Source organism: Somniosus microcephalus, chromosome 16, assembly GCF_052327205.1.
Source record: "Somniosus microcephalus isolate GS21.2 chromosome 16, FLI_Smic_1.0, whole genome shotgun sequence".
In the NCBI taxonomy this organism is placed as follows: domain Eukaryota; kingdom Metazoa; phylum Chordata; class Chondrichthyes; order Squaliformes; family Somniosidae; genus Somniosus; species Somniosus microcephalus.
The window spans coordinates 36,320,041-36,347,507 of NC_141002.1; the positions used below are offsets into that span (position 1 = coordinate 36,320,041).

Below are 27,467 nucleotides of genomic sequence, written 5' to 3' on the forward strand. Positions count from 1 at the left end.
AAAAAGGTTAGTTGATCCTTCACAGGGAAAGGGAGAAAATTCAGAATGAGATTTATCCTCACTCAATTCCCAAATGTCAGGTTTCAGAGCTGGCAGATACCTGGGAGTAGATTAGGCACAGTGGGTGCGTGATGAGAGGGCAGGGGGAGCCTGAAGTGGGTTGTGGAGAAAAATAGTATTGCAAAGAGCCTGGACCTGAAAATAAAAACCATACATAGTGAAAAAAAAAATCAGAATATAAAAGAGATTAATAATTTTTATTTTGGATCTCATATGCTATTTTCCTATGGAGAGGATTGTATTGGGCAGTGCAACACAGTACCAATGTGCCAAGACACACATGTCCCTTTAACCAAGGTTACTGAGTTCCTGTACTTCTATTGGGAGGCAGAAGCTCAGTATGGCTCTGTGGGTGGGGGCAAGGGGGCAGGACAGTCCAGTGGCTGATCCAGGGCGTCACTGGCAGAGACTTGGGAGCACAGCAGTTGCCCATCTTTTTGTCCCGATCTCGTGCATGGCTCATGGAAAGGGGGAAAAAATGGGAAACATGCTATTTCCTAGTAAAATCCTTATTTCCTATTGTGCAATCCTATTTTCAATAGTACTCTGATCACAGTGCTATAGAATTACCCCTTCCTACTCTATGATACATTTAGAAGATTGAATTAAGTGAATGACTTGGATGAAGGGACCGAAGGTATGGCTGCTAACACAAAGATAGGTAGGAAATTAAATTGTGAAGAGGACATAGAGGCTACAATGGGATATAGATAGGTTAAGTGAGTGGGCAAAGATCTGGCAAATGGAGTATAATGTGGGAAAATGTGAAGTAGTCCATTTTGGCAGGAAGAATAAAAAAGCATATTATCTAAATGGTGAGAGATTGCAGAGCTCTGAGATGCAGAGGGATCTGGGCGTCCTAGTGCATGAATCGCAAAAGGTTACTATGCAGGTACAGCAAGTAATTAGGAAAGCTAATAGTGTGGCGGTACCACTGGTTGTCCCTTACATTGAGACACATAATTCCCTTTAACTTACCTTTTGGGGCCGTTGCCCTTTTAACTTACCTGTTGGGGCCATTGCCCCTTTAAGATGCGCCCTAGCGCGCTGACGTCACGTCACGTACAACGTGATGTGCGTGCGCCGGCACAGCCCGGCCTAGTGTCTTCGGCCTCAACGGCCAGCGGACAGGAGCGACGCAATCTTCCGCTCCTGCAGCAAGCACCGGCACAGCCCGGCCTCGCGACCTCGGCCTCAACGGCGCGCATCACGTGACGCCCTAAGCGCGGGAAACGTGAGCAACGTGATGACGTCACAACACAAATGCAATGACGTCATCACGCTCCCCACAGGACTGCGAACTCAGTCCTCGTGGAGTCCCCGCTGGGACCAGACCTACACCACGGTGCTCGTACAGTCAGCCATCTTACCTGCTATCTTACCTGCTGTAATTAGCCTGTTTCTGTAAATAAACAACTTATTTATAGTTCGTCGAAGTCAAACTCTCTTATTTAGTGGCGATCTACAGGAACCGCTACAATAGAATGTTATCATTTGTTGCGAAGGGAATTGAATACAAAAGTAGGGAGGTTATGCTTCAGTTATACAGGGCATTGGTGAGACCACATCTGGAGTACTGTGTACAGTATTGGTCTCCTTATTTAAGGAAGGATGTAAATGCGTTGGAAGTAATTCAGGGAAGGTTTACTAGACTAATACCTGGAATGGGCGGGTTGTCTTATGAGGTAAGGTTGGACAGGCTAGGCTTGTATCCGCTGGAGTTTAGAAGAGTAAGAGGTGACTTGATTGAAACATATAAGATCCTGAAGGGTCTGGACAGGGTGGATGTGGAGAGGCTGTTTCCTCTCGTGGGAGAACCTAGAACTAGGGGTCACCGTATAAAAATAAGGGGTCGCCCATTTAAGACAGAGGTGAGGAGAATTTTTTTCTCAGAGGGTCGTGAGTCTTTGGAACTCTCTTCCTCAGAGGGCGGTGGAAGCAGTCTTTGAATATTTTTAAGGCAGAGGTAGATAGATTCTTGGTAACCAAGGGGGTGAAAAGTTATCGGGGGTAGGTGGGAATGTGCAGTAATCGGATCAGCCATGATCTTATTGAATGGCGGAGCAGGTTCGAGTGGCCTACTCCTGCTCCCAATTCGTATGTTTGTATGGTGTCGCCGATGCCAACAAGGAGACTTCAAGTTTAAAAATGGGAATGCTGACAGAAAGCGAATCACAATAACACATTCTCTTAAGAGTAATGTCTGATGATTCATTAGGACATCAGATCTTCAAGCTTTAATGCACACTCAGACTTTTATATTATATAGTTTTATATGAATATATGTAGATTAACTGTGATAAAAATCTTAAATTCCAAAACACTGACTCACTGTAACAATTACAAAATCCCTGCCTTTGCCTGCAGATATCTCCTTGGCCTTGTCCCATCCTACCTCAGTGATTTCCTTCAGTCCTATGTCCCTGCTCACCCCCTTCACTCCTCTGATACTGATATACAGGAAACTTTCGATTAACCGGCCACTAAATAACCAGAACGCTCTATCCACCGGCAAAATTCAGGAGTCGGTTCAGATAACTTTTTTTACTTTTAGTTACTTTTTTTACTCATTTGTAGCTGTGCAAGCGTGTAGCTGAAGCTGTTGCTAAGCTACAGAGATGCTTGCAAGTTGTGCCGATTGTTTTGAAGCTGACAGGGTTTGTTGCTTTAGACGGAGCTCTGAGCTCCGTATGTTTTAACTATAGCGTTCGGTTATCCGGCATTGTTGATGGACTGGCACCAGGTCGGTCCCGTCCGTGCCGGATACCAGAAAGTTTCCTGTAGTGCGTTTTTACAGTCCTCTATGCTCCACCATTGCTGGCCTCTCATTCACGCACAATTTCCCTGCCCTCTGGAAACCCCTCTGCCTTACACCTTCTCCCTCCCCGCTGTCAAAGCCTTCTCAAAAAGTCTCTTTCAACCCAATCCTTTGGTCTCATCCTCTAACTCCTTCTACCTGTTCTTCTCCCCACTGTAGCGTGTTCTCAGACACATTTCCAACATGAAGAATGTTATATAAACGTATGGCGCTGTTCAAGCCCTTCCTTCCAATAACATCCAACAATTATGGAAGTCATCATTTGCTGCAAATTACAAAATGGCCCAACATCTGGCACCTTCAGTTTCTGGCACGCAAGTCTATTTAATAGTCCAGATTTTCTTATTCTATCTAAGAGAAATATGGATTGCCTAGCGCCAAATTATTTGTCACAAAATATGTATGGTGTTAAACATCAGATCGTGTTAATATTGTTGTTGTCCCTTTAAATTAATGCATCATGTTTGCTTATTTTAGAAATCTCACACATTGATTAACCTACCTGTAACATATAATTTTGTAAAAGACAGTAAAGCACTCACGAATCTTGGTAAGTTCAGCAAAACAGAAACAGGATATTTGCTCCATATACTGAGGTAACATGCAGAGATATTAAACCCAGTATCAAATGTGACCAGAGCACAAGCTTAACCTCCAGCAGCCTTTAAAAATGCAGAAAATACTAATCTGGATTTAATTTAGTAGTACTGTATAAAGAAAATGCAGAGTTGTAGGTATTCCGGTTCACCTAAGTAGGTATTGGACGAATGCCTACTAAATAATCGAGTTCGACTTCAGGAGAACAATCAAGAAGTTCTTTAATGCAGGAAACAGATGAAATACAGCAAGCAATAGAGATCGATGCAGGAGAGCCTTGGAGTAGGTCTTTCCCCAGCGACGACGCCACAAGGACTGAGTCCGCAGTCCCGTGGATAGCGTGATGACGTCATCACGCTCGGCCGCGTTTGGGCGGTCACGTGACCCGCGTCGTGACGTCCGCACGTCTACCCGGCACTGTATCTGGCCGTTGCGGCCGAAGTCGCGGGAGCGGGTGGCTGAACCGGGCCGGCGGCCATCGCGGGAGTGGAAGGCCAAGCTGGGCTGGCTTGCATCGGGCATCTGGGTGAGTCACGTGATGCGCGACGTGACGTCAGTGCGTTAGGTCGCGTTCTTAAAGGGGCAACAGCCCGAACAGGTAAGCTATATACACATAGTTAAATTAAAGGGAATTATGTATTATAAGTAAGGGACACCCGGTGGTACCACCACAGAGTTAATGTAGTAACTATAAAGTGTATAGTGTGTATTAACATTAGCACACAGGATAATCGAGTCATAATCCTCTTCTTAAAAACCAGAAGAAATGAATTTCCTGATTAGATGCTGTTGAATGTCAGTTGATGCCAATCATTCTCTGTTAATCAAGTTGCCTTCACCTCATTACTGTCTTCCTAAAGAGGATTTTATTTTAATTACTTCTAAGATACTACAGTACAGTAGACACATGAGCTTGTATGTACCTCCACCCCTTATGCTAACTCTATATTCAGGGTACACTTGGAGTGCAATTGTACCCAAGGTCACCACATCTGCAGAACTGAAACAATACTACAGTAATACAATGGTAAGCATTTTCACCTCTGAGCATTTATTTTTTCAGTCTACACTTAAGATGGCTGATCACATGAAAGGTCTAAAACATAAGCAGCCAATCACTCTACATTTCTTTATTTAAAAATGTAAAATAAAATCATTGTCCTGTGCTCCAACACCTGATACAAAGAAGAGCAATATTTGGATTTAGAAGTGATATATGGCGAGTTATCTACTCAGTGAAAACAGAGGGGATTGGTCATTTTAATTGGCCTCACTACACTTGAACTAGGAAGGTTGAAAACAAATCAGCCAGGGTCCATCACAATCGTTCTCCAGTGACCTCTGCTGAAATGTGCTCACGTGGAGAGAGACAGATCATATTCAGCTGCAACACCCCTTCTCACCAGTCAAATTTCCTGCTGACACTAGCTAGGTTCACAGGTGAAGTAAGGGGCTGTGATGTCTGAAGAACACTACGTCGGCCTAAGTCATTGCATTTAGGAGAAAATAACACTGTTGGGGATGGAGAGTTTGATTTGTGCATAGTTAAAGCCCAATGTTGTTATATCTCATCTGCATTACCCGATTACTCGGAAACTGAGGACGAGTCAAAATTCTGAAGTGCTGGCCCCTAATTATTATACCGTGCATAAACCCTAGGGGCAGAATACTACCCCTGTGGCGGTTCTACCGAGTGTCCCTTACTTATAATACAATAATTCCCTTTAACTTTACTATGTATGTATATAACTTACCTGTTTGGGCCGTTGCCCCTTTAAGAACGCGACATAACGCACTGACGTCATGTCGCGCATCACATGACGCACGCGCGGTGGCCGCCGGCCCGGCTCAGCCTCCCGTAACGGCCGCCGGCACAGCTCGGCCTACCGCGCCCGCGACTTCGGCCGCATCGGCCAGCCGCAGTGCCAGGTGCCTCCCGCTCTCGCGACTTCAGCCGCAACGGCCAGCCACAGTGCCGGGTAAACGCGCCGACGTATCGATGCGGGTCACGTGACCACCCAAGCGCGGGCAAACGCGTCGACATCACGGCGCAGGTCACGTGACCACCTAAGCGCGGGAAAACGCGACCGAGCGTGATGACATCATCACGCTATCCACGCGACTGCGAACTCAGTCCTCGTGGCGTCCCCACTGGGGAAAGACCTACTCCACGACTCTCCTGCATCGGTCTTTGTTGTTTTATGTACTTCGTCAAATCCTTCATTAAAAACTTATTGGATTGTTTTCCTGAGTCGCCTCAGTGATTTGGTTAGGAATATAACTATTCCTACACCCCGACATTTATACCTATACTGTATTTGGCATGACCTACTGCCTCTGTGTCTACGCAGACAGCATTTGTGCCATTGTACTGAGGGGATACTGTGATCTTTACACGCTTTCACAACCTGTACTTTCAGCACAAGATGGACTTTTGAACAGGTCTATTGAATCAAGGTTACAAATAACTGAAGTCAAAGATCAGGAAAATTGCAGTACTGCAGTAGGTCCATTAGCCAACGCATTACATCATTTCTTAGAACCAACCAATTCTGCTTCGGGGTGGGGGGGGCAGAAATTCGTTCAGAAAATACATTCCATTCACAAACAATAAGTAGAACATAATTCAATTTTTCATTAATTTGAATGAGGATAAATTAAACCATAATATGCAGAACATTCCTCTCCTAGTCCTGCACACATTTGAAGTGACATGTCATTCTTCCTGCAGCATTTTTGCACCTGTGCTTCTGTGGAAGATGGATTCTGAACCTTCAGCTCTGCAAGATTCCAATTTATTCCTGATGCACAACTCATTCTGACAGAAAGAATTAGCCCTCTTCTCTGACTCATATTACTAACACAAGAAATAAAGTAACAGTAAAACACTGACATCTGAACCAATCCATATGAAAATCCCGGGTAAATGCAAGTACTATGCCCATCACAAGCTCTCTGCTGTACAGAAGAGGGAAACATTTGTGTCGTCGTTAATATTGATATCAATTGCTTTAACTAACAAATAAATAAACAAATAAAGGAATGAAAATGTAATTTTTGCTGTTGTTTGACTTCAAGTATTCTGGAAAGGAGCTCGTTTGGTTTTCTGTAAGTTAGCCTGCAAACTGGATTGAGTTTCAGGACAGAGGAGCTTAATGTGAAGCACAGTACAGACAGGGCACTCCAATCCACAGTTCACATCTGGCCAATTGAAACAAATTTTTAAAATGCTGCCCCTGCCAGAGCTGTACAGACTGCGCACACAAAAATAATTCAAATTACCAAGTAATTCCAATTAATCAACGAAAATAAAACGGAAGAGGAGGGGTTTTTGTCCTCAAAATAATTTGAATCAACATAATAATTCAAATTTAAAAAAGGAGTGGAGTGTGTTCAGAAAGGTTCTACAAAAAGTCAGAGATAATTAGATTTTCTCTGATGTCTGTACAGCAGTGTAAAAATCAAGGACTTTATGAACAAACTTTGAAAGTAAAACAATGATCCAAACAGATACCATGTAATTCTACCAAGACTAGCAGGGGACACTGACACATCTCACCAGTGTATCGCTAGGTAAATGGAGGCTCTCGTACTTCCTGCATCCCCAAGGAGTGGAGGAGACCGACCACCGCTCCCCCCCCCCCACCCTCCTCTCACCCCTTCTGAATTGGTCTGCTTAGCAAAACCATCCGCATAAATGGATACACAAACACCACAAGACCGCTAAGGACAAGAGCTTGCTCATCGGACTCTGGAGATTGACTCACGAGGCACACTCAGCTGTCACGTAAAACAGATTCTGTTTGGATCTCATTTCAACCAAAATGTATCATCTCAGGTAAGTCTGCATTGTAAAGGTGAGCAGTCATTACCAGAGAACAGAACACTTTCCTACTGTAGGCACCTAGGCCCTGAGGTTCCACATGGTGAGTTGCGCCAGATCTGTGCCAAACAATCAGGCGATGTGCTTGCCGATGCTCTACAGCTCTGAATCTGCCAACATTTCTTGGGTCGGCTGATTTGAATTTTCATTGGAGGACACAGGAATACTGAGCAGGGGGTCCTAAGAAAGTGCAGTGGCGCTTTTAAAAGGCCAGGGCTGACTGTAGTTTCTGGCAGCAGGCTGGAGGAGAAGCAGATAAGTGCGAAAGTGTCTGGATCACTCAGTACACTGCACTGTATGGCTCATCTGTGTTTTTGTCCCACTTTCCAAGAGTGATCTGGTACACAGCCAAATAGGAGACAACAGCATATCAAGGAGGAACAAAAGAAGATCTCATCATTTTAGTACGGCGGGAGGGTCATCCTCCGCCAAAACAGCAGCATTAAAATGGAGAATCAGTGGGAACCGAGCGAGAAATGGAGCCGCTCCATTTTAACTACTTATCCACTCCTTTCCCAGTGATCAGGAGGATCACAATTCCGCTTTATATTTTATGGCCCAGATATTCCGATTGCAGGCCTCCCGCGGGCGGAGGGCTGCGATTTGGAAAAATCTGCGCCCTTTCCCGAGAGGCGCACAATTCCGCTGCTGGGCCTCTCCAAACTGCCGGTGCGCAAGGCCCACGTATTCCAGAGGCGCAGGTAGTTCGCAGCATCCCTGGGATCACGTGGGCCATGGGGAGCCAATCAGAGAAGGAAATCTCCCTTCATACATTTGACAGGAAGACCTGCCAAATCTATATATATAAAACGGTATGTCTCTCTGTCTGTCTTTCTGTCTCTTTGTCCGGCTATACAATCAAAAGTTATAGAGCGTACCTACACGTGTGTTACATCAAAAGAAAGCTTACGATTCCAGAACGGTCGTAAGCGTATTTACGTTTCGGTGAGACAAAAATTGTGCCCGCGTATCCAAAAAACGTTCAAAATTCCGCTCATTAGCATTGAGTGACGTCGAGGTCGACCAATCGTATGGTCGAGCGACCCGACGGTCGACCAATCGCTGCGTGGTGGGGGCGGGTTCCTGGCACGTGCGGGCGGGCCCTCCTAGAGTCGAGTGACGGGACAATTGACCAATCCTACGCTTCGGTGCGTGTGTGGGCAGGCCTTATCGTTCTGAACCGAGGTGAGTCGCCGCCATCTTGATTCCAAACTTTTCATTTCTTTTTCCTGCTTTCTGCGTGTTTCTTTTCAAATATACATTTCCAGCAAAAAAAAAGTTGCTTTTAAAACACAAATTGTTTTTTAAAAAAGTTAATTAATTTGTACATCTTTTCTCTAACCTCTATAATTTTCCTACCTTTCACCGTTTTTGTAGGCCTCGAAGCCTGGGCCTCTCCTCCGCACCCACGCCCGAGCTAGGCACCTCCCGGCTCCAGTCAACAAGCGGCCCCCGATCGCCGCCATCTTTGTGAAGGCTGGAGGGGCGGGCCTCAGCTGAGCGTCGCTACCGCCGCCATCTTAGTAAAGGCTGGTGCGGCGGTGGCTGCACGGAGCTCCGCGGAGCAAGTGCGCAGCGGCGTCTCACTCTCCCCCCCAGTCTCTCTCTCTCTCTCTCTCTTCCACGCGCCTCCTGAATGCGCGGGGGAAGAGGCCCGGGGCACCGTGGCCGCTTTCGGAGACTTCAACTCCGTGACAGGTGAGGAGGGTCTTTCTTGTTCACGTTGGGCGGCGGGCGGGTTCCCCGGGTGCTGATCCCTGGTAGTGTGGGGCCGGAGCCCGGCTCTTACCTTGCCCCGGAGAGCGGGCGGACGGCGGGGCCTGGAGTAGCAGAGGGGAACAGTCAACAGACAGACGTCAGAGAGACAGAGAAATAGGGAGGGAGGAGAGGGAGAGGACAGGGAGAGGGGGAGGGAGAGGGAGAGTGAGGAGAGGGGCAGGGAGGGAGAGTGAGGAGAGGGGCAGGGAGGGAGAGAGGAGAGGGGCAAGGAGGGAGAGGGGAGAGAGAGGGTGGGGGAGGGGAGAGGGTGAGGGGGGGAGGGGGGGAGAGAGAGTAAAGCAGGGAGAGACAGGGGAGGGAGAGAGAGAGGGTGAGGGAGGGAGAGGGTGAGGAGAGGGGGAGGGAGGGAGAGGACGGGGGAGAGGGGGAGGGAGGGAGAGAGTAAAGCAGGGAGAGACGGGGGAGGGAGAGAGAGGGTGAGGGAGGGAAAGAGTGAGGGGGTGGGACAGGGAGGGAGAGCTTACCTTCTTCCTTCCTTCGCAGGGGTCCATCGGGCCACCTTCCCCCCCATCTCTCTCTCTTCCCCCCCCCAGTCGCTCTCTCTCTTCCCCCCCAGTCGCTCTCTCTCTTCCTCCCCAGTCGCTCTCTCTCTTCCCCCCCCAGTCACTCTCTCTCTTTCAAGAACAACATGCCCTCGAAAAAGCCTCGGCACCGCCGGGCACTCCAGCTAGTATATGAATGGAGATCACCCCCAAAACATAGTAAAACTTAAAATAAAAAATTTTTAAAAATCACATTTTTAAAATGACTTGAAAGGCCAATAAATTAACTATTTTAAACAAAACTTTACATTTTTGAAAAAAATAATTAAAGTTTTTTACAGGGCTAAAAATAAACTTACCTTTTTTTTAAAGTATTTTTAAATGATAAATCAGTGGAATTTTTTTTTTTACTTTTTTCAACTCATCCTGGTAAAAGCAGGCCTTACACCTGCTTTTACCAGGCGCAAGAATTGTAAGGGTTTTCTGCGGGCGGAGGGTCTCTAAAAAGCGGAGCTCTCCGCCCGCAGAGGCCCTTCTCCAGGGCAGCCGGAGGATCTGTCAAGAGCTTTCTTGACAGATCGGAAATGCCGGTTTCCAGCGCATGCGCAGTGCATGCCTGAAACCGGCATTTCCAATGTCCCTACAGATGAGTACAGAGCACATACCCACCCGTAGGGACCGGAATATCCAGCCCATTATATTTTTGGCCTTCATTATAAAAAGTCACATCTGAAACAGATGGACAGTAAAGAGCTTATTGATGCAGAGATTTATTTATCTATTTATTTATTTGACTGCAGTGGATAAGGAAAACATGAGTTTTCAGGAACTAATCATTAAACACTTCATTGTCTCTGGGGAGATCATTTACAAACTTCTTTCCAAGATCTTTCAGTAGAAATATGCACCCTTCCCCAACTGTGCTTTCAACAGCGTAACATCTAACTCTCTATGAGCAACATGACAGGAGATCTGCAATCACAGACACAAATCTAGCATTTTGCATAGTCTTTCTGCCTGAGCTTGACTCAGTTATGACTGAAACATTTCTGTTAATGTCAAATGTAAAAATGTTGATATGTTTGAAGGAAAATCTAATCCTTTTTTTTTTCATGCGCTGTAGTTTAGCTTGTGTCAACCATAATCTATTTACACCATCACCCATCTATTAAAATGTTCCAATCCTTTAAAGCCAATTGCAGGGGAGGGGGTAGTGTGGAGATTAAAATTCTTCTCTCTGCTATTTTTAGCACACTGGTTAATGCATTCATGTCACATTCACATGCACTATTTTCACAAGTTCATGAACCCATTTATTTTGTAACCCAATTATTTCCAAGCCAGTTAATGAAAATAGTGCACACAGGAATTCCAACCCTTAAAGACAAGCACATCAGAAAAGCACCATTGCTCAAGCTCCCCTGTTATTCTCCACCATCCTGAATGGAAAATGTAAGTTCATCATTGCTTTAAATGTAAAATTATCCACTTTGGTAGGAAGAATAGAAAACCAAAATATTATTTAAATGGAGAGAGCCCACAGAATGCTGCGGTACAGAGGGATCTGGGTGTCCTCGTACATGAAACACAAAAGGTTAGCATGCAGGTACAGCAAGTAATTAGGAAGGCAAATGGAATTTTGGCCACAAGGTTGATTCCTGGGATGAAGGGGTTGTCTTATGAGGAAAGGTTGAGCCTATACTCTTTGGAGTTCAGAAGAATGAGAGGTGATCTTATTGAAACGTTTAAGATTCTGAGGGGGCTTGACAGGGTAGATGCTGAGGGGATGTTTCCCCTCATGGGGGAATCTAGAACTAGGGGGCATAGTCTAAGAATAAGGGGTCGCCCATTTAAGACTGAGATGAGGAAGAATTTCTTCGCGCAGAGGATCGTGAATCTTTGGAATTCTTTACCCCAGAGAGCTATGGAGGCTGAGTCATTGAGTATATTCAAGGCCGAGATAGGCAGATTTTTGAGCAACAGGGGAGTCAAGGGTTATGGGGAGCGGGCAGGAAAGTGGAGTTGAGGCCAACATCAGATCAGCCATGATCTCATTAAATGGCGGAGCAGGCTCGAGGGACCGAATGGCCTTCTCCTGCTCTTATTTCTTATGTTCTTATTAGCATGGCACAAAAAATGGCCATTCAAGTTCACTCCTCCTATACACTATGCAAATTTATCTATCACACAGACTCTATCCTATCTAATTTCCTGCAGGAATGTTCTTCATAAGTATTTTCCAATCCTTGAATGTAAATTGCACAGAACTCCAGATTATTCATTCACCGACAGACCACTACTATTTAATCCTCCCCACAGATAAACACCCCTCCCTACCTCAGCACTCTAAAATTTCCAATCACATTCCCAACCACATATCTTATTCCACCTTCACAAACGATCCTCTAATCCACACTGGAAGCAGCCATTTTATAAATATCAAGCAGTAGTGATAAGGGTGATATTGGGTGTGACTCTAAAATCTATATCGTGTAACACCCAACAGTCACAAAGGTTTCTAATGACCAGGCAGATATGACATGCCGATAAAATAGATGTCCAGGTGACCTTAATGTAAGAATAAGTAAGTCATTCAGGTGATTCAATAATTATTGGAGGTCTGTGGTAAGTTTAAATCAGGTTTTGTTGGAATTCTGCAAACTTTTTTTATATAGACAATATCTGTGATACTGTTATTCTGACCCATGTCTAAATTTACTCACAATCATTCTGGCAAGGGTATCAGACGGTGCATGACAGTTGGATCCGACGCAGCACATGAGGCAAGTCTGATTCAGAATCTATGAAGTTGTATAATTTTTTTAATGATTAATCACTCAAGGGGCCTTGGTGAGAATGTGACATAGTCTGATGGGAAGGTATCGCTGACAAAGTGAATTAAGTTTAAGCAGTCTTAGTCGAGCTCCTAGTGGATATAGATCCACAAGATTCAAATCCCCATAATTCAGCTCGAATTGTCAAGCTTGCTCAAAAATGCCACAAGGATGTGGGAATATTTCACTCTGATGTAGTTGGAAGAGTGCCTCTGAGGTTCAGGCAAAAAAGAACCAGATTTCCTTTGCATCTAACCCACATTATAACTGGCCTGGGAGTGCTTGATGGTGACATTGGGTGACAAAAGTTGGGAAATGTCCCATTGTTCCACATGAAAATCTCTTACCTTGATGATAACAAAATAGCACTGAAAGATAGAAGTACAAAAAAAACCCTAAGCACTCCAGACACAGTGCCAACAATATGATTGTGGGTGTTCTTCATTAATGGGAAAGGAGCCATGAGAGCTACAAATCACCAAAGCACCCAGTGGCCATAGTCGGCACAAGTAGCACAAAAGGGGCTAGCAGCTTGCACACAAGCTCAATCGACCTCTGACCAACAGGACTTCGTTCATTGCCTTGTGCTTTATGTTGAGTGTCACTTGCTATCCCTCTCTCACCAACCTTCAGCTAGCTGCTTCGCTCTACAACCCAAACTGAAGGTGAGAAGATACCACAGTCTAGTCCATCTAAGATTCGTTGCTCTTTTCTACTTTAAAAATCTGAATGATACTTCATTGTGCTCGTTCCTAGTGGAACATGGCCCAGAAGTGTTTTGTCCACATGGTTATTATGGGAACAATGTAACTTCTCCCTGATAAAAAAGTGATAACTCTGTTTTCAGGCTGCAGGAATCCTTACCAGAGAGGAAAGAAAAGAACTTTCATTTAAATAGCATCTTTCAGACCTCCGGGCCTTCCAAAACACTTTACAGCCAATTAAGTAATTTGTTCAGTTGTCAGTGTTTGCAGCACTTCAATGCTGTAGAACACTGACAGCACAATTGTCAAAAGAAATGTGACCATGCTCCCTTTAAGGAAACCGACTGATGACGCGTCATGAATGATGTCACCAGACCTGCTTCCTCTAATTGGGCCGGGAAGCACGCTGGGCGAGCTTAACAAGCCCCATCAATGTAAATTCATTTTAGACAGCGGGATGGAGCCAGCAGCAGGGCCGCGGCCTGCCACCAACATTGCCCGCCCCGGACCCGCTGAGATAAGGAAAATCTCGGCCTAGCACTGGGAAATGGAACACTTTCTCGTTTCAGGCACCCAGTGCCTACACTGACCACTTCTAAGTCAAGAATAACACAGGCACCTGTACAGTAATGTTTCCCTCGTCTTAACTTTACCCAACTGTGATGGAACACCCTCTGTGATTTTTTTTCCATTTTCCATACCAACAATCCTTATGGCCTCACGGAATAAAATTGTCAATTGAGGATAATTTTGTGCTGTGGGCCACTGCAGGGTTGAGACTACCCAAACTCATTTTCCAATGAACCCTTACAGCAAACAGACAGAGAGGGCTCTCATCCCATTAGTCTGGGCTAGATGCAAACAGTTTTCAGAAGTAACAGGACAGTGCGCTAACCCACTGCACCCTCCACTGCCCTTTGCATTTTAAATTTCAACAGTCATTGATTTTTACTTTGACATTAGTGAGTGCATGGAATGAAAATGAAGGAGGAAAAAGTGCGCAATCACCGGGATTTTTAATCAGTTGAATTCAATTAATTTCACATTCGGATTCATTGCATACAGGAGCCATCAGTAATGTGCTTAATCCAGCAATACATACGTTTCCTCATGCTTTTGCATTTCAAGGAACTGTGGCCATTAAAAGGGTAATGCTTCCATTAAAATCACTAAGGGAAGAATTTGATATGAGCGCCTTTAGTGTTCATGTAACATTGTTAACAGTAATTTCCTGTTTCTAGTGTTGAAAACGTCATTTGGAAAAGAATTATATTACTATGTGCACCGATGCGAACTCGCATCATGTCAGCTGTGTTTCTCTTGGCTGTGTCATTAATGAAGAGGCACTTCTGATTTATTCGTGCTTTTAATATGCAAACCAATTAAGTAACCAGGAGCATGAGGCAAATGGTTTGGTTTCGCTTAGCTCAGAGGAACATTCGTGAGGCACAGTTTGCAAAGAAATCACTAATATAAATTGCTCACTTTGTATGCAGCATCTAGCCTCCTGGTGATTTACTACACTGCCACTTCTTTTAGAGGGGACTGAGGCTATTTGACTAATGTGATAAGAAGTTGTGACAGAGCCTTATTAAGGCAGAGAACTGTAATGGAAGCTTGAATTTTAAAGTAAAAAATAACTAATAGAAAATAGCAGGGATTCACCAAGGGAAAAATGAATTACAAGGGGAAGAAGTCATAATAAATAGGAATGATGTATAAAAGACGAGACAGTGGAATCCAGCCCGTTGCCTGGCATGCTCATCCGAAACATGGCAATTTAACAAGATACGACAGGATATGACGCTGCTTCTTTACACATAAGCAATAATATGATTCCACCCCAAATGCCAGGATGTATAGTGCTGTACATCCGAGATCTCAGGGCCCTGAAAGTCTGCTTGGATTAACAAGAAAATGACCCTCATTAATTCTCTTGCCAGTGACCGCAAATGAATGCAAAGCTAACTTGATAATTCCACCAAATCCACAATATCCTGAAAGATTTGCACGGCTGTTATTCTAAAAGCCAAAGTTAGAGAGAAATGGTGCACGTGTTATGAAAAAATATCATCTCAAAGAATTGAGATAAACAAAGATCACTTTAACAAATCACTACCATAACTAAAAGTGACTGTTGTGCTGCCATAATCAATATAATTTTTTTAAGCTGTTGCAAAGAATTATCAATAACCTCAACATAGTTTTAATTTGTTCCAGATTTTCCATCGGTTTTATTGACTGTTTTTCTTTATATAAAACTGCTGAGAACATTACTGGGGAAAACTAGCTTGGAGAAGTTACTGAAAGAGAAGGACTGATATGCAGCCAGGCAGCGAGGTGGGTGAATGGCTGTACCTACTGATGGTAATTCAGCTCCTCAGGCTCAGTGACTGAGGCATTTGTCTTCGAGTTACTGTTTTCAAAAAATAAACTGAACAACCACCAAAATATAAATTAAATTCAACCAGACAGGTGGAAAATGGATATCAACATTAACATTCAGTGTCAGCTGTGGCTCAGTGGGTAGCACACTCGCCTGAGGCAGAAGGTTGTGGATTCAAGTCCCACCCCAGAGACCTGAGCACAAAAAAAAATCTAGGCTGACACTCCAGTGCAGTGCTGAGGGAGTGCTGCACTGTCGGAGGTGCCATCTTTCGGATGAGATGTTAAACCGAGGCCCCGTCTGCTCTCTCAGGTGGACGTAAAAGATCCCATGGCACTATTTCGAAGAAGAGCAGGGGAGTTATCCCTGGTGTCCTGGCCAATATTTATCCCTCAATCAACATCACTAAAACAGATTACGATAGCAAAATATTTCGGATTTCCAGCATCTGCAGTAACAACAGAAAATGCTGGAAAAACTCAGCAGGTCAGGCAACATCCGTGGAGAGAAATCAGAGTCGATGTTTCGGGTCGAAACCCTTTTTCAAAACTGGAAAGGAAATAAAATAGATCGAAGGCAGGGCTGCGATCAAACAAAAGAAGTAAAAGAGACATTAAGAGGTATTCAAAACCAGACGAGATGGTAATAGGACAGTGGAGACAAAAGACGGCTGAGATTAGGCGTGAAGTGTACTGGCAGGATGAGACAGAGCTGCCATGTGGGAGAGAGAAAAAAAAAGGAAAGGGGGGGGGGAAGGGAAGACCCAAAACAGAAGACCCAAAACAAAGGGTCTTCCACCCCTTTGTTTTGGGTCTTCCCTTCCCCCCCCCCTTTCCTTTTTTTTTCCCCTCTCTCCCACATGGCAGCTCTGTCTCATCCTGCCAGTACACTTCACACCTAACCTCAGCCATCTTTTGTCTCCACTTGTCCTATTACCATCTCGTCTGGTTTTGAATACCTCTTAATGTCTCTTTTACTTCTTTTGTTCAATCGCAGCCTTGCCTTCGATCTATTTTATTTCCTTTCCAGTTTTGACAAAGGGTTTCGACCCGAAACGTCGACTCTAATTTCTCTCCACGGATGTTGCCTGACCTGCTGAGTTTTTCCAGCATTTTCTGTTGTTATTTCACTAAAACACATTAACTGGTCATTATCACATTGCTGTTTGTGGATCCTTGCTGTGCGCAAATTGGCTGTCGCGTTTCCCACATTACAACAGTGACTACACTTCAAAAGTACTTCATTGGCTGTAAAGCGCTTTAAGATATCCAGTGGTCGTGAAAGGCGCTATATAAATGCAAGTCTTTCTTTCAGAGTGCATTCACACACAATCTTCAATGTCGTGGCACAGCTGTTCTCAGTGGCGCTAAAGATAGTGTGTGAACAGGGTCAATGGCAGATCGAATTGATCTCCCAACCTGACTGTGGATCCCAGGTACTTGGTGGTTTCAGACTCAAACTGCAAATCTCAACTGCAATTTATACACCTTCTTACACAGTTCGGATCCTGAAAAGGCAATACTGAGCACGGAGAGTTAGAATATCACCACGATCTAAACATGTTCCCCAACTGCTGTCCCTCCTGGGAACATTTTTTTAAAAGATATTTTTAGCGTCTACAAAAATAACCAAACTGTTTTGTGTGCTTGTGTCATGACACGCTAACGAATCAAATCAGGTTTCGGTGGTGCCAGTACAAATTGGCCTTTCCAACTGAATCGAACTCGGAGGTCATTTGCTCGGAGTTTGATGGATAGAGTGTAAATGCACCATAAAGCTTCTTTGTAATAAGGTGGGACAACCTTAAATTCAGAACTGTACTGGTATAAATTCCACCTTTTTTCAGCCACATAAGGCCTTCAGCTGGAATGGATGTCTGAGGCTGAATTGTGAGGTGATACATTTTGGTAGGAAGAATGAAGAGAGACCATACATACTAAATGGCACAATTTTAAAGGCAGTGCAAGGAGAGAGCTGGGGGTGTTTGTGCACGAATCTTTGAAGGTGGCAAAGCAGTTAATAAAGCACATGGGATCCTGGGCTTTATAAATAGAGGCATAGAGTACAAAAGCCAGGAAGTTATGCTAATTCGGCCTCAGCTTGAGTATTGTGTCCAATTCTGGGCACCACACTTTAAGAAGGACATGAAGGGTTTGGACAGGGTACAGAAGAGATTTACTAGGATAGTTTCAGGGATGAGAGATTACAGTTACGCGGATAGACTGAAGAAACTGGGGTTGTTCTGCTTGGAGCAGAGAAGGCTAAGAGGAAATTTGATAAGAGGTGTTTAAAATCATGAAAGATTTAGATAGAGTAAATAAAGAGAAACTGCTTCCAATGGCTGAAGGGTCGATAACCAGAGGGCACAGATTGAAGGGGTTTGGCAAAAGAACCAGGGGCTGCATGAGGAAAATCTTTTTTACGCAACGCGTGGTTAGGATTTGGAATGCACTGCCTGAGAGGGGGGTGGATACAGATTCAATAGTAGCCTTCAAAAGGGAATTGGATAAATACTTGAAGGAGAAAAATTTGCAGGGCTATGGGGAAAGAGTGGGGGAGTGGGACTAACTGGATTGCTCTTCGAAAGAGCCAGTGTAGATGCGATGGGCCGAATGGCCTCCTTCTGTGCTGTACTATTCTATGATTCTATAAACTAGAACTCAATGTTTTCCATCTGTTTATTGACCTCTGCTCAATAACGCATTCCCAACACTTACAATGCACCTGCAGAAGCTCCGCGCAAACGAGCTGCATGCATGACTGTTTCCATTATCTGCACAGGTGGAAGAAGTCTAAATCAGCCTCCAGATTTACAAAAAGGAATTGGCGGTGGGCTGGTATAACTTTGGTCTACATCCAAACAGGTACTGGTTTCAGACTAACACTTGTAATATCGTTGCAGTCTTTGACATTATACATTGGACTAGCTTAGTATTTGCCTGGTGAAGGCTGTCAAATAGAACACCTGCCACAGTGCCATTGCATCCACCGCCCCCCCCACCACACCCAATCGCATTGAATGGGTTATATGACATACAAGCCAAAACTAGGGGAAAAGACAAATGTAAGAAGTCACACAACACCAGGTTACAGTCCAACAGTTTTATTTGAAATCACCTGACGAAGGAGCAGCGCTCCAAAGGACTATAACCTGGTGTTGTGTGACTTCTTACATTTGTCCACCCCAGTCCAACACTGGCATCTCCACACCTAGGGGAAAAGAGAGAGACGGAAACGCATGAATGCTGCCTGCTAGACCTCTCTTAACACCTTCTCTACTCCTACTGACCAGGAACAAGTAGCCGGTTGCCCAGCATAAATGCCTGTTCGGACCTGATTTTAAGGTTACATTTGGCCACCATTCTTGCGGGGCGGGGCAGGGGGTGGTGTGTGAATTCTGGCAGGGGAAGGGGGGGGGGTGGGGGAAGAGGAGAAACATGGAACATATGAACAGGAGTAGGCTATTCAGCCCTTCGAGCCTGTTCCGTCATTCAATTAGATCAGGGCTGAAAAGTATCTTAACTCTATTTACCTGCCTTAGAATCAAAGAATGGTTACAGCACAGAAGGAGGCCATTCAGCCCGTTGAGCCCATGCCGGCACTCTGCAAGAGCACTTCAGCAAGTCCCACTCCCTCACTCTTTCCCTGTAACCCTGCAAATTTTTTTCCTTCAGGTACTTATCTAATTCCCTTCTGAAAGTCACGATTGAATCTGCCTCTACCACCCTCTCAGGCAGTGCATTCCAGAATCTAACCACTCGCTGTGTAAAACTGTTTTTCCTCATGTTGCCTTTGGTTCTTCTGTCAATCACCTTAAATCTGTGTCCTCTGGTTCTCGGCCCTTCCGCCAACGGAACGAGTTTCTCCCTATCTACTCTGTCAAGACCCAAGATTTTGAACACCTCTATCAAATCTCCTCTCAATCTTCTCTGCTCTAAGGAGAACAAACCCAGCTTCTCCAGGCTATCCACATAGCTGGAGTCCCTCATCCCTGGAACCATTCTTGTAAATCTTTTCTGCACCCTCTCTTAGGCCTTCACATCCTTCCTAAAGTGCGGTGCCCAGAATTGGACACAATACTCCAGTCGAGGCCAAACCAGTGTTTTATAAAGGTTCATCATAACTTCCTTGCTTTTGTACTCTCTGCCTCTATTTATGAAGCCCAGGATCCCGTATGCTTTTTTAACCGCTTTCTCATCCTACCCTGCCACCTTCAGTGATTTGTACACATATACCCCCAGGTCTCTCTGTTCATGCACCCCCTTTAGAATTGCACCTTTACATTATATTGCCTCTCCTCGTTCTTCCTACCAAAATGTATCACTTTGCAATTTTCTGCGTTAAATGTCATCTGCCACATGTCTGCCAGCCTGTCTACGTCCTCTTGAAGTCTATCACTATCATCCTCACTGTTCACTATACTTCCAAGTTTTATGTCATCTGCAAATTTTGAAATTGTGCCCTGTACACCCACGTCCAAGTTAATTAATATATATATATCTCTCAAGAAAAGCAGTGCCGACCCCTGAGGCACACCACTGTGTACTTTCCTCCAGTCCGAAAAACAACCATTCACCACTACGCTCTGTTTCCTGTCACTTAGCCCATTTTGTATCCATGCTGCCATTGGCAAGCCTATTAATTGGCACTTTATCAAATGCCTTTTGGAAGTCCATGTACACCACATCAACCGCATTGCCCTCATCAACCCTCTCTGTTACCTCATCAGAAAACTCAATCTGTAACCCTTAATAGCCTTGCCTAGCAAAAATCTATCAATCTCAGTTTGAACACTTTCAATTGACCTAACCTCAACAGCTTTTTGGGGAAGAGTGTTCCAGATTTCCACTACCCTTTGTGTGAAGAAGTGCTTCTTGACATCATCCCTGAACAGCCTAGCTCTAATTTTAAGATTATAGCCCCTTGTTCTGAACTCCCCCACCAGAGGAAATAGTTTGTCTCAATCCACCCTATGAAATCCTTCAATCACCTTAAACGCCTCAATTAGATCACCCCTTAATCTTCTATATTCCAGAGAGTACAAGACTAGTCTATGCATCCTGTCCTCATAATTTAACCTTGTTATCCCATTTCTGCCTCCTCCCATATTATTCTGGTGAATCTGCGCTGCACCCGCTCCAAGGCCAACATATCCTTCCCGAGGTGCAGCACCCAGAACGGAATGCAGTGCTCCAGATCTGGTCCAATCAGAGCTTTGGCCCAACTTCCACCAATTTGTATTCCAAGCCCACTTGAGATGAAGTCTACCATTCCATTAGCCGCCTTAATTTTTTTTGGACTTGCTCACCAGTTTTTAGTGATTTCTGTACTTGGACCCCTAAATCTCTCGATGTCACAGTTCGTAGCTTCTCACCATTTAAAAAATCATCCAATGTATCTTTCTTAGGTTCAAAATGGATGATCAAAGTGGGGGGGGGGTGACATGCATCCTGGGGGAGAGGGAGTGGAGTGATGTGTCCTGGGGGGGGGAAGTGGAGTGATGTGTCCTGGGGGGGGGGGGGGGGGGGCGGTTGATGTCGGGGATGTATCAGGGGGAGGAGGTATTCTGGGGAGGGGGGGGAGGGGAGGTATTCTGGGGGGGGAGGGGAGGTATTCTGGGGGGGGAGGGGAGGTATTCTGGGGGGGGGGGAGGTATTCTGGGGGGGGGGGGAGGTATTCTGGGGGGGGGGAGGTATTCTGGGGGGGGGGAGATATTTGGGGGGGGGGAGGGGAGATATTTGGGGGGGAGGGGAGATATTTGGGGGGGGGAGGTATTCTGGGGGGGTATTCTGGGGGGTGTTCTGGGGGGGAGGGTTGGATCTGGGGGGGGAGGGGATGGATCTGGGGGGGGGGGGGATGGATCTGGGGGGGGAGGGGATGGATCTGGGGGGGGAGGGGATGGATCTGGGGGGGGAGGGGATGGATCTGGGGGGGGAGGGGATGGATCTGGGGGGGGAGGGGATGGATCTGGGGGGGAGGGGATGGATCTGGGGGGGGAGGGGATGGATCTGGGGGGGGAGGGGATGGATCTGGGGGGGGAGGGGATGGATCTGGGGGGGGAGGGGATGGATCTGGGGGGGAGGGGATGGATCTGGGGGGGGAGGGGATGGATCTGGGGGGGGAGGGGATGGATCTGGGGGGGGGAGGGGATGGATCTGGGGGGGGAGGGGATGGATCTGGGGGGGGAGGGGATGGATCTGGGGGGGGAGGGGATGGATCTGGGGGGGGAGGGGATGGATCTGGGGGGGAGGGGATGGATCTGGGGGGGGAGGGGATGGATCTGGGGGGGGAGGGGATGGATCTGGGGGGGGAGGGGATGGATCTGGGGGGGGAGGGGATGGATCTGGGGGGGGAGGGGATGGATCTGGGGGGGGAGGGGATGGATCTGGGGGGGGAGGGGATGGATCTGGGGGGGGAGGGGATGGATCTGGGGGGGGAGGGGATGGATCTGGGGGGGGAGGGGATGGATCTGGGGGGGGAGGGGATGGATCTGGGGGGGAGGGGATGGATCTGGGGGGGGAGGGGATGGATCTGGGGGGGGAGGGGATGGATCTGGGGGGGAGGGGATGGATCTGGGGGGGAGGGGATGGATCTGGGGGGGAGGGGATGGATCTGGGGGGGAGGGGATGGATCTGGGGGGGAGGGGATGGATCTGGGGGGGGAGGGGATGGATCTGGGGGGGGAGGGGATGGATCTGGGGGGGGAGGGGATGGATCTGGGGGGGGAGGGGATGGATCTGGGGGGGGAGGGGATGGATCTGGGGGGGGAGGGGATGGATCTGGGGGGGGAGGGGATGGATCTGGGGGGGGAGGGGATGGATCTGGGGGGGGAGGGGATGGATCTGAGGGGGGAGGGGATGGATCTGGGGGGGGAGGGGATGGATCTGGGGGGGGAGGGGATGGATCTGGGGGGGAGGGGATGGATCTGGGGGGGAGGGGATGGATCTGGGGGGGAGGGGATGGATCTGGGGGGGAGGGGATGGATCTGGGGGGGAGGGGATGGATCTGGGGGGGAGGGGATGGATCTGGGGGGAGGGGATGGATCTGGGGGGGAGGGGATGGATCTGGGGGGGAGGGGATGGATCTGGGGGGGAGGGGATGGATCTGGGGGGGAGGGGATGGATCTGGGGGGGAGGGGATGGATCTGGGGGGGAGGGGATGGATCTGGGGGGGAGGGGATGGATCTGGGGGGGAGGGGATGGATCTGGGGGGGAGGGGATGGATCTGGGGGGGAGGGGATGGATCTGGGGGGGAGGGGATGGATCTGGGGGGGGAGGGGATGGATCTGGGGGGGGAGGGGATGGATCTGGGGGGGGGAGGGGATGGATCTGGGGGGGGAGGGGATGGATCTGGGGGGGGAGGGGATGGATCTGGGGGGGGAGGGGATGGATCTGGGGGGGGAGGGGATGGATCTGGGGGGGAGGGGATGGATCTGGGGGGGGAGGGGATGGATCTGGGGGGGGAGGGGATGGATCTGGGGGGGGAGGGGATGGATCTGGGGGGGGAGGGGATGGATCTGGGGGGGGAGGGGATGGATCTGGGGGGGGAGGGGATGGATCTGGGGGGGGAGGGGATGGATCTGGGGGGGGAGGGGATGGATCTGGGGGGGGAGGGGATGGATCTGGGGGGGGAGGGGATGGATCTGGGGGGGAGGGGATGGATCTGGGGGGGGAGGGGATGGATCTGGGGGGGGAGGGGATGGATCTGGGGGGGGAGGGGATGGATCTGGGGGGGGAGGGGATGGATCTGGGGGGGGAGGGGATGGATCTGGGGGGGGAGGGGATGGATCTGGGGGGGGAGGGGATGGATCTGGGGGGGGAGGGGATGGATCTGGGGGGGGAGGGGATGGATCTGGGGGGGGAGGGGATGGATCTGGGGGGGGAGGGGATGGATCTGGGGGGGGAGGGGATGGATCTGCGGGGGGAGGGGATGGATCTGGGGGGGGAGGGGATGGATCTGGGGGGGGAGGGGATGGATCTGGGGGGGGAGGGGATGGATCTGGGGGGGGAGGGGATGGATCTGGGGGGGGAGGGGATGGATCTGGGGGGGGAGGGGATGGATCTGGGGGGGGAGGGGATGGATCTGGGGGGGGAGGGGATGGATCTGGGGGGGGAGGGGATGGATCTGGGGGGGGAGGGGATGGATCTGGGGGGGGAGGGGATGGATCTGGGGGGGGAGGGGATGGATCTGGGGGGGGAGGGGATGGATCTGGGGGGGGAGGGGATGGATCTGGGGGGGGAGGGGATGGATCTGGGGGGGGAGGGGATGGATCTGGGGGGGGAGGGGATGGATCTGGGGGGGGAGGGGATGGATCTGGGGGGGGAGGGGATGGATCGGGGGGGGAGGGGATGGATCGGGGGGGGAGGGGATGGATCGGGGGGGGAGGGGATGGATCGGGGGGGGGGAGGGGATGGATCTGGGGGGGGGAGGGGATGGATCTGGGGGGGAGGGGATGGATCTGGGGGGGGGAGGGGATGGATCTGGGGGGGGAGGGGATGGATCTGGGGGGGGAGGGGATGGATCTGGGGGGGGAGGGGATGGATCTGGGGGGGGAGGGGATGGATCTGGGGGGGGAGGGGATGGATCTGGGGGGGAGGGGATGGATCTGGGGGGGGAGGGGATGGATCTGGGGGGGAGGGGATGGATCTGGGGGGGAGGGGATGGATCTGGGGGGGAGGGGATGGATCTGGGGGGGAGGGGATGGATCTGGGGGGGAGGGGATTGATCTGAGGGGGGAGGGGATGGATCTGAGGGGGGAGGGGATGGATCTGGGGGGTGTATTCGGGGGGGGTGGTATATATGGGGTGGGAGGAGTGGGATGTATGGGGGGGGGGGGAAGAGTGGATATATCAGGGGGTGAGGAGGGGGCTATTATTGTGTTCATCCCCACCAGCAGGTTGGTTAATGCGGATTGTGAATTGTGGCGCAAGTTGATGAGATGCGATGTCTGTGCAGGCTCCGTGTGGCGGCGCTGGGACCGAAACACTGCCCGCTCCCCGCTCCCCGCTCCGGGCAGCAGCGCCGCCGGGTCTGACCTAACGGGAGCTGGGTAGAGAATGAATTCCTACCGGATTTGGGGTAAGTGACGATCCAGATGTCGCTTTTCCTGACGGGGAAGTTGGCGATCTCCTCCATCTTCCCCCTGCAGAAGGGAGGCAGCCGCACTCCATTGTACTCGAAGTATTTGCTGTCGAACTCGCCCGGGGTGCTGGGTGTTTCTGCCTCGCTCTCCGCCATCCTCCCGGGCTCGGGCTGCAAGGCTGGGCTGGGTGAGGTGAGACGAGGGGGAAGCGGGCTCACACTGCACCAAGTGCCGGCTCCACCTGCTGATCGGCTGCTGCAACCCGCCTCCCCGCTCAGCATCAGCACCGCGCCGGCACCAGCCTCCTCCCGGCAGCTTAAAGGCGCAGGCACCCCCGCCCCACTCCGCCGACAAATAAAACTTCGCTCTTCCAAGCTCCGCCAAGAATCCCCCGATATATAAACCTGCCAAAAAATATCCTTTGTGTTGCTTTTTTTAATAAAATATCCTTTGTGTTGCTTTTTTTAATAAATCCATGATTCACTAATTTGAATATATAGAGATCGTTCTAACTTGGTATTTGAAATATATGATAAAAAAAACCTTAAAAAAACAAAATACCCATTACACCAGTCCTTCTACAGACCATGTGAATCTACTGTATCACGGATTCCACCCAACCTGGTAAGAAAAGTATCTCCTTGGCTCCTACTCTGTCCAGCTTTAGGATAAGTACTTGCCATTTACAATCAAATCCCTTCAAGATGCATCCTAGTACTGAGATCGCTTTGTTAATAACTGCTTCACGTTGACTGGAAGCTTATCAGAGAGTCATAGAAACATACAGCACAGCAGGAAGTCATTCAGCCCACTGGGCCTGTGCTGGTTCTTTGAAAGAACTTTCCAATTAGTCCCACTCCCCTGCTCTTTCCCCACATTCTTCCTTCTAAAATGCTCTTTCTGCAAACTTTTCCTTTTCAAATATTTATCCAATTCCCTTTTGAAAGTTATTATTGAATCTGCTTCCACCAGCCTTTCAGACAGTACATTCCAGATCATAACAACTCACTGCATTAAAAAAATCCTCATGTTGTCTCTGGTTCTTTTGCCAATTACCTTAAATCTGTGTCCTTTTGTTACCAACTCTTCTGCCACTGCAAATAGTTTTTCCCTATGTACTCTATTAAAATCCCTCAAACTTTTGAACCCCTCTATTACATTTCCCCTTAACCTTCTCTGCTCTAAAAAGAACAATCCCAGCTTCTCCAGTCTCTCCACATAACTGAAATCCCTCATCGCTGGTACCGTTCTAGTAAATCTCTTCTGCACCCTCTCCAAGGCCTTGATATCCTTCCTAAAGTGTGGTGTCCAGATTGGACACAATACTCCAGCTGAGGCCTAACCAGTGATTTATAAAGGTTTAGCGTAACTTCCTTGCTTTTGTACTCTATGCCTCTATTTATAAAACCAAGGATCCCATATACTTTTTTTAAACAATCTTATCAACTTGTCCTGCCACCTTCAAAGATTTGTGTATGTAAACCCCCAGGTCTTTCTGTTTCTGCACCCGCTTTCTAATTGTACCGTTTAGTTTATATTTTGCCTCTACTCAGTCTTCCTTCTAAAATGCATCACTTCACACTTCTCTGCATTAAATTTCATCTGCCATATATCTGCCCGTTTCACCAGTCTGTCTATGTCCTCCTGAAGTCTGCTACTATCCTCCTCATTGTTTACTGCATTTCCATGTTTCTTGTCATCTCAAACTTTGAAATTATGCCCTGTATACCCGTCCAGGTCATTAATATATATCAAAAAGAGCGGAGGTCCTAATACCGACCCCTGGGGGACACCACTGTATACTTCGCTCCAGTCTGAAAAACAACCATTCACCACTACTCTCTGTTTTCTGTCCCTTAGCCAATTTAGTATCCACGCTGCCACTGCCCCTTTAATCCCATGGGCTTCAATTTTGCTAACATGTCTATTATGTAGTACTTTATCAAACGCCTTTTGAAAGTCTAGTTACGCAACATCAACTGCACTACCCTCATCCATCCTTTCTGTTACTTCACCAAAGAATTCAATCAAGTTTGTCAGACACGATTTACCTTTAACAAATCTGTGCTGGCTTTCATTTATCAACCCATACCTTTCCAAGTGACAATTAATTTTGTCCTGGACTAAAATGTTCCCCACAACTGAAGTTAGACTGACTGGCCTGTAGTTACTGGGTTTATCCCTCTCCCCTTTTTTGAACAGGGGTGTAACATTTGCAATCCTCCAGTCATCTGGCACCACTTCCATATACCAGGAGAATTGAGAGATTGTGGCCAGAGCCTCCGTCTTTCCACCCTTACTTCCCTCAGTAACCTAGGATGCATCCCATTCGGACTGGGTGACTTTTCTACATTGAGCGCTGCCAACCTTTTAAGTAAGTACCTCCTCTTTATCTATTTTTATTGTATCTAATTTCTCTACTACCTCCTGATGTAATAAAACTCACTACGCACTTGGTTCGAGTAACGCACTTGGTTCGAGTATAAAGCAAGGCTTTAATCAACTTGTTTCAAAACATGGAGGTCTAGTTATCTTTCACTAGTTCCTGTCTTACAAAATGTCCCTGGGCAAGCTGGGCCCACACCCGAGTATTTATACTCCTTGGACGGCACCACCAGCTGGTCGTCCAGTGTTATTTCATGAGTCGTTTCTTCATGATGATGAGATTTATAGCACCTCCTACTTTACTGAGACATTGGCAGCATCCTCCTGTTTTGTGAAGACAGATGCAAAGTACTCATTTAATACCGCAGCCATACCATCTGCCTCCACAAGACGATCTCCTTTTTGGTTCCCTAATCGGCCCCACGCTTCCTTTGACTATCCTTTTACTATTTATATGT

At 47.8% G+C, this 27,467-nt stretch overlaps 1 protein-coding gene across 2 annotated transcripts in view; it reads right to left on the minus strand.

The window, feature by feature from the left end:
* sult4a1 (sulfotransferase family 4A, member 1) overlaps positions 1 to 24,943 on the minus strand; it is a 43,780-nt gene extending 18,837 nt beyond the window's left edge. The window contains exon 1 of one of the 2 annotated variants that reach the window (XM_086008805.1): positions 24,611 to 24,942. In XM_086008805.1, coding sequence (XP_085864931.1) covers positions 24,611 to 24,905 — 295 coding nt within the window. In that variant the 5' untranslated portion in view covers positions 24,906 to 24,942. Of the gene's footprint in view, positions 1 to 24,610 lie in introns of both variants that reach the window. The other variant, XM_086008806.1, reaches the window with a different exon arrangement.
* Between the last annotated feature and the right edge of the window lie 2,524 nt (positions 24,944 to 27,467).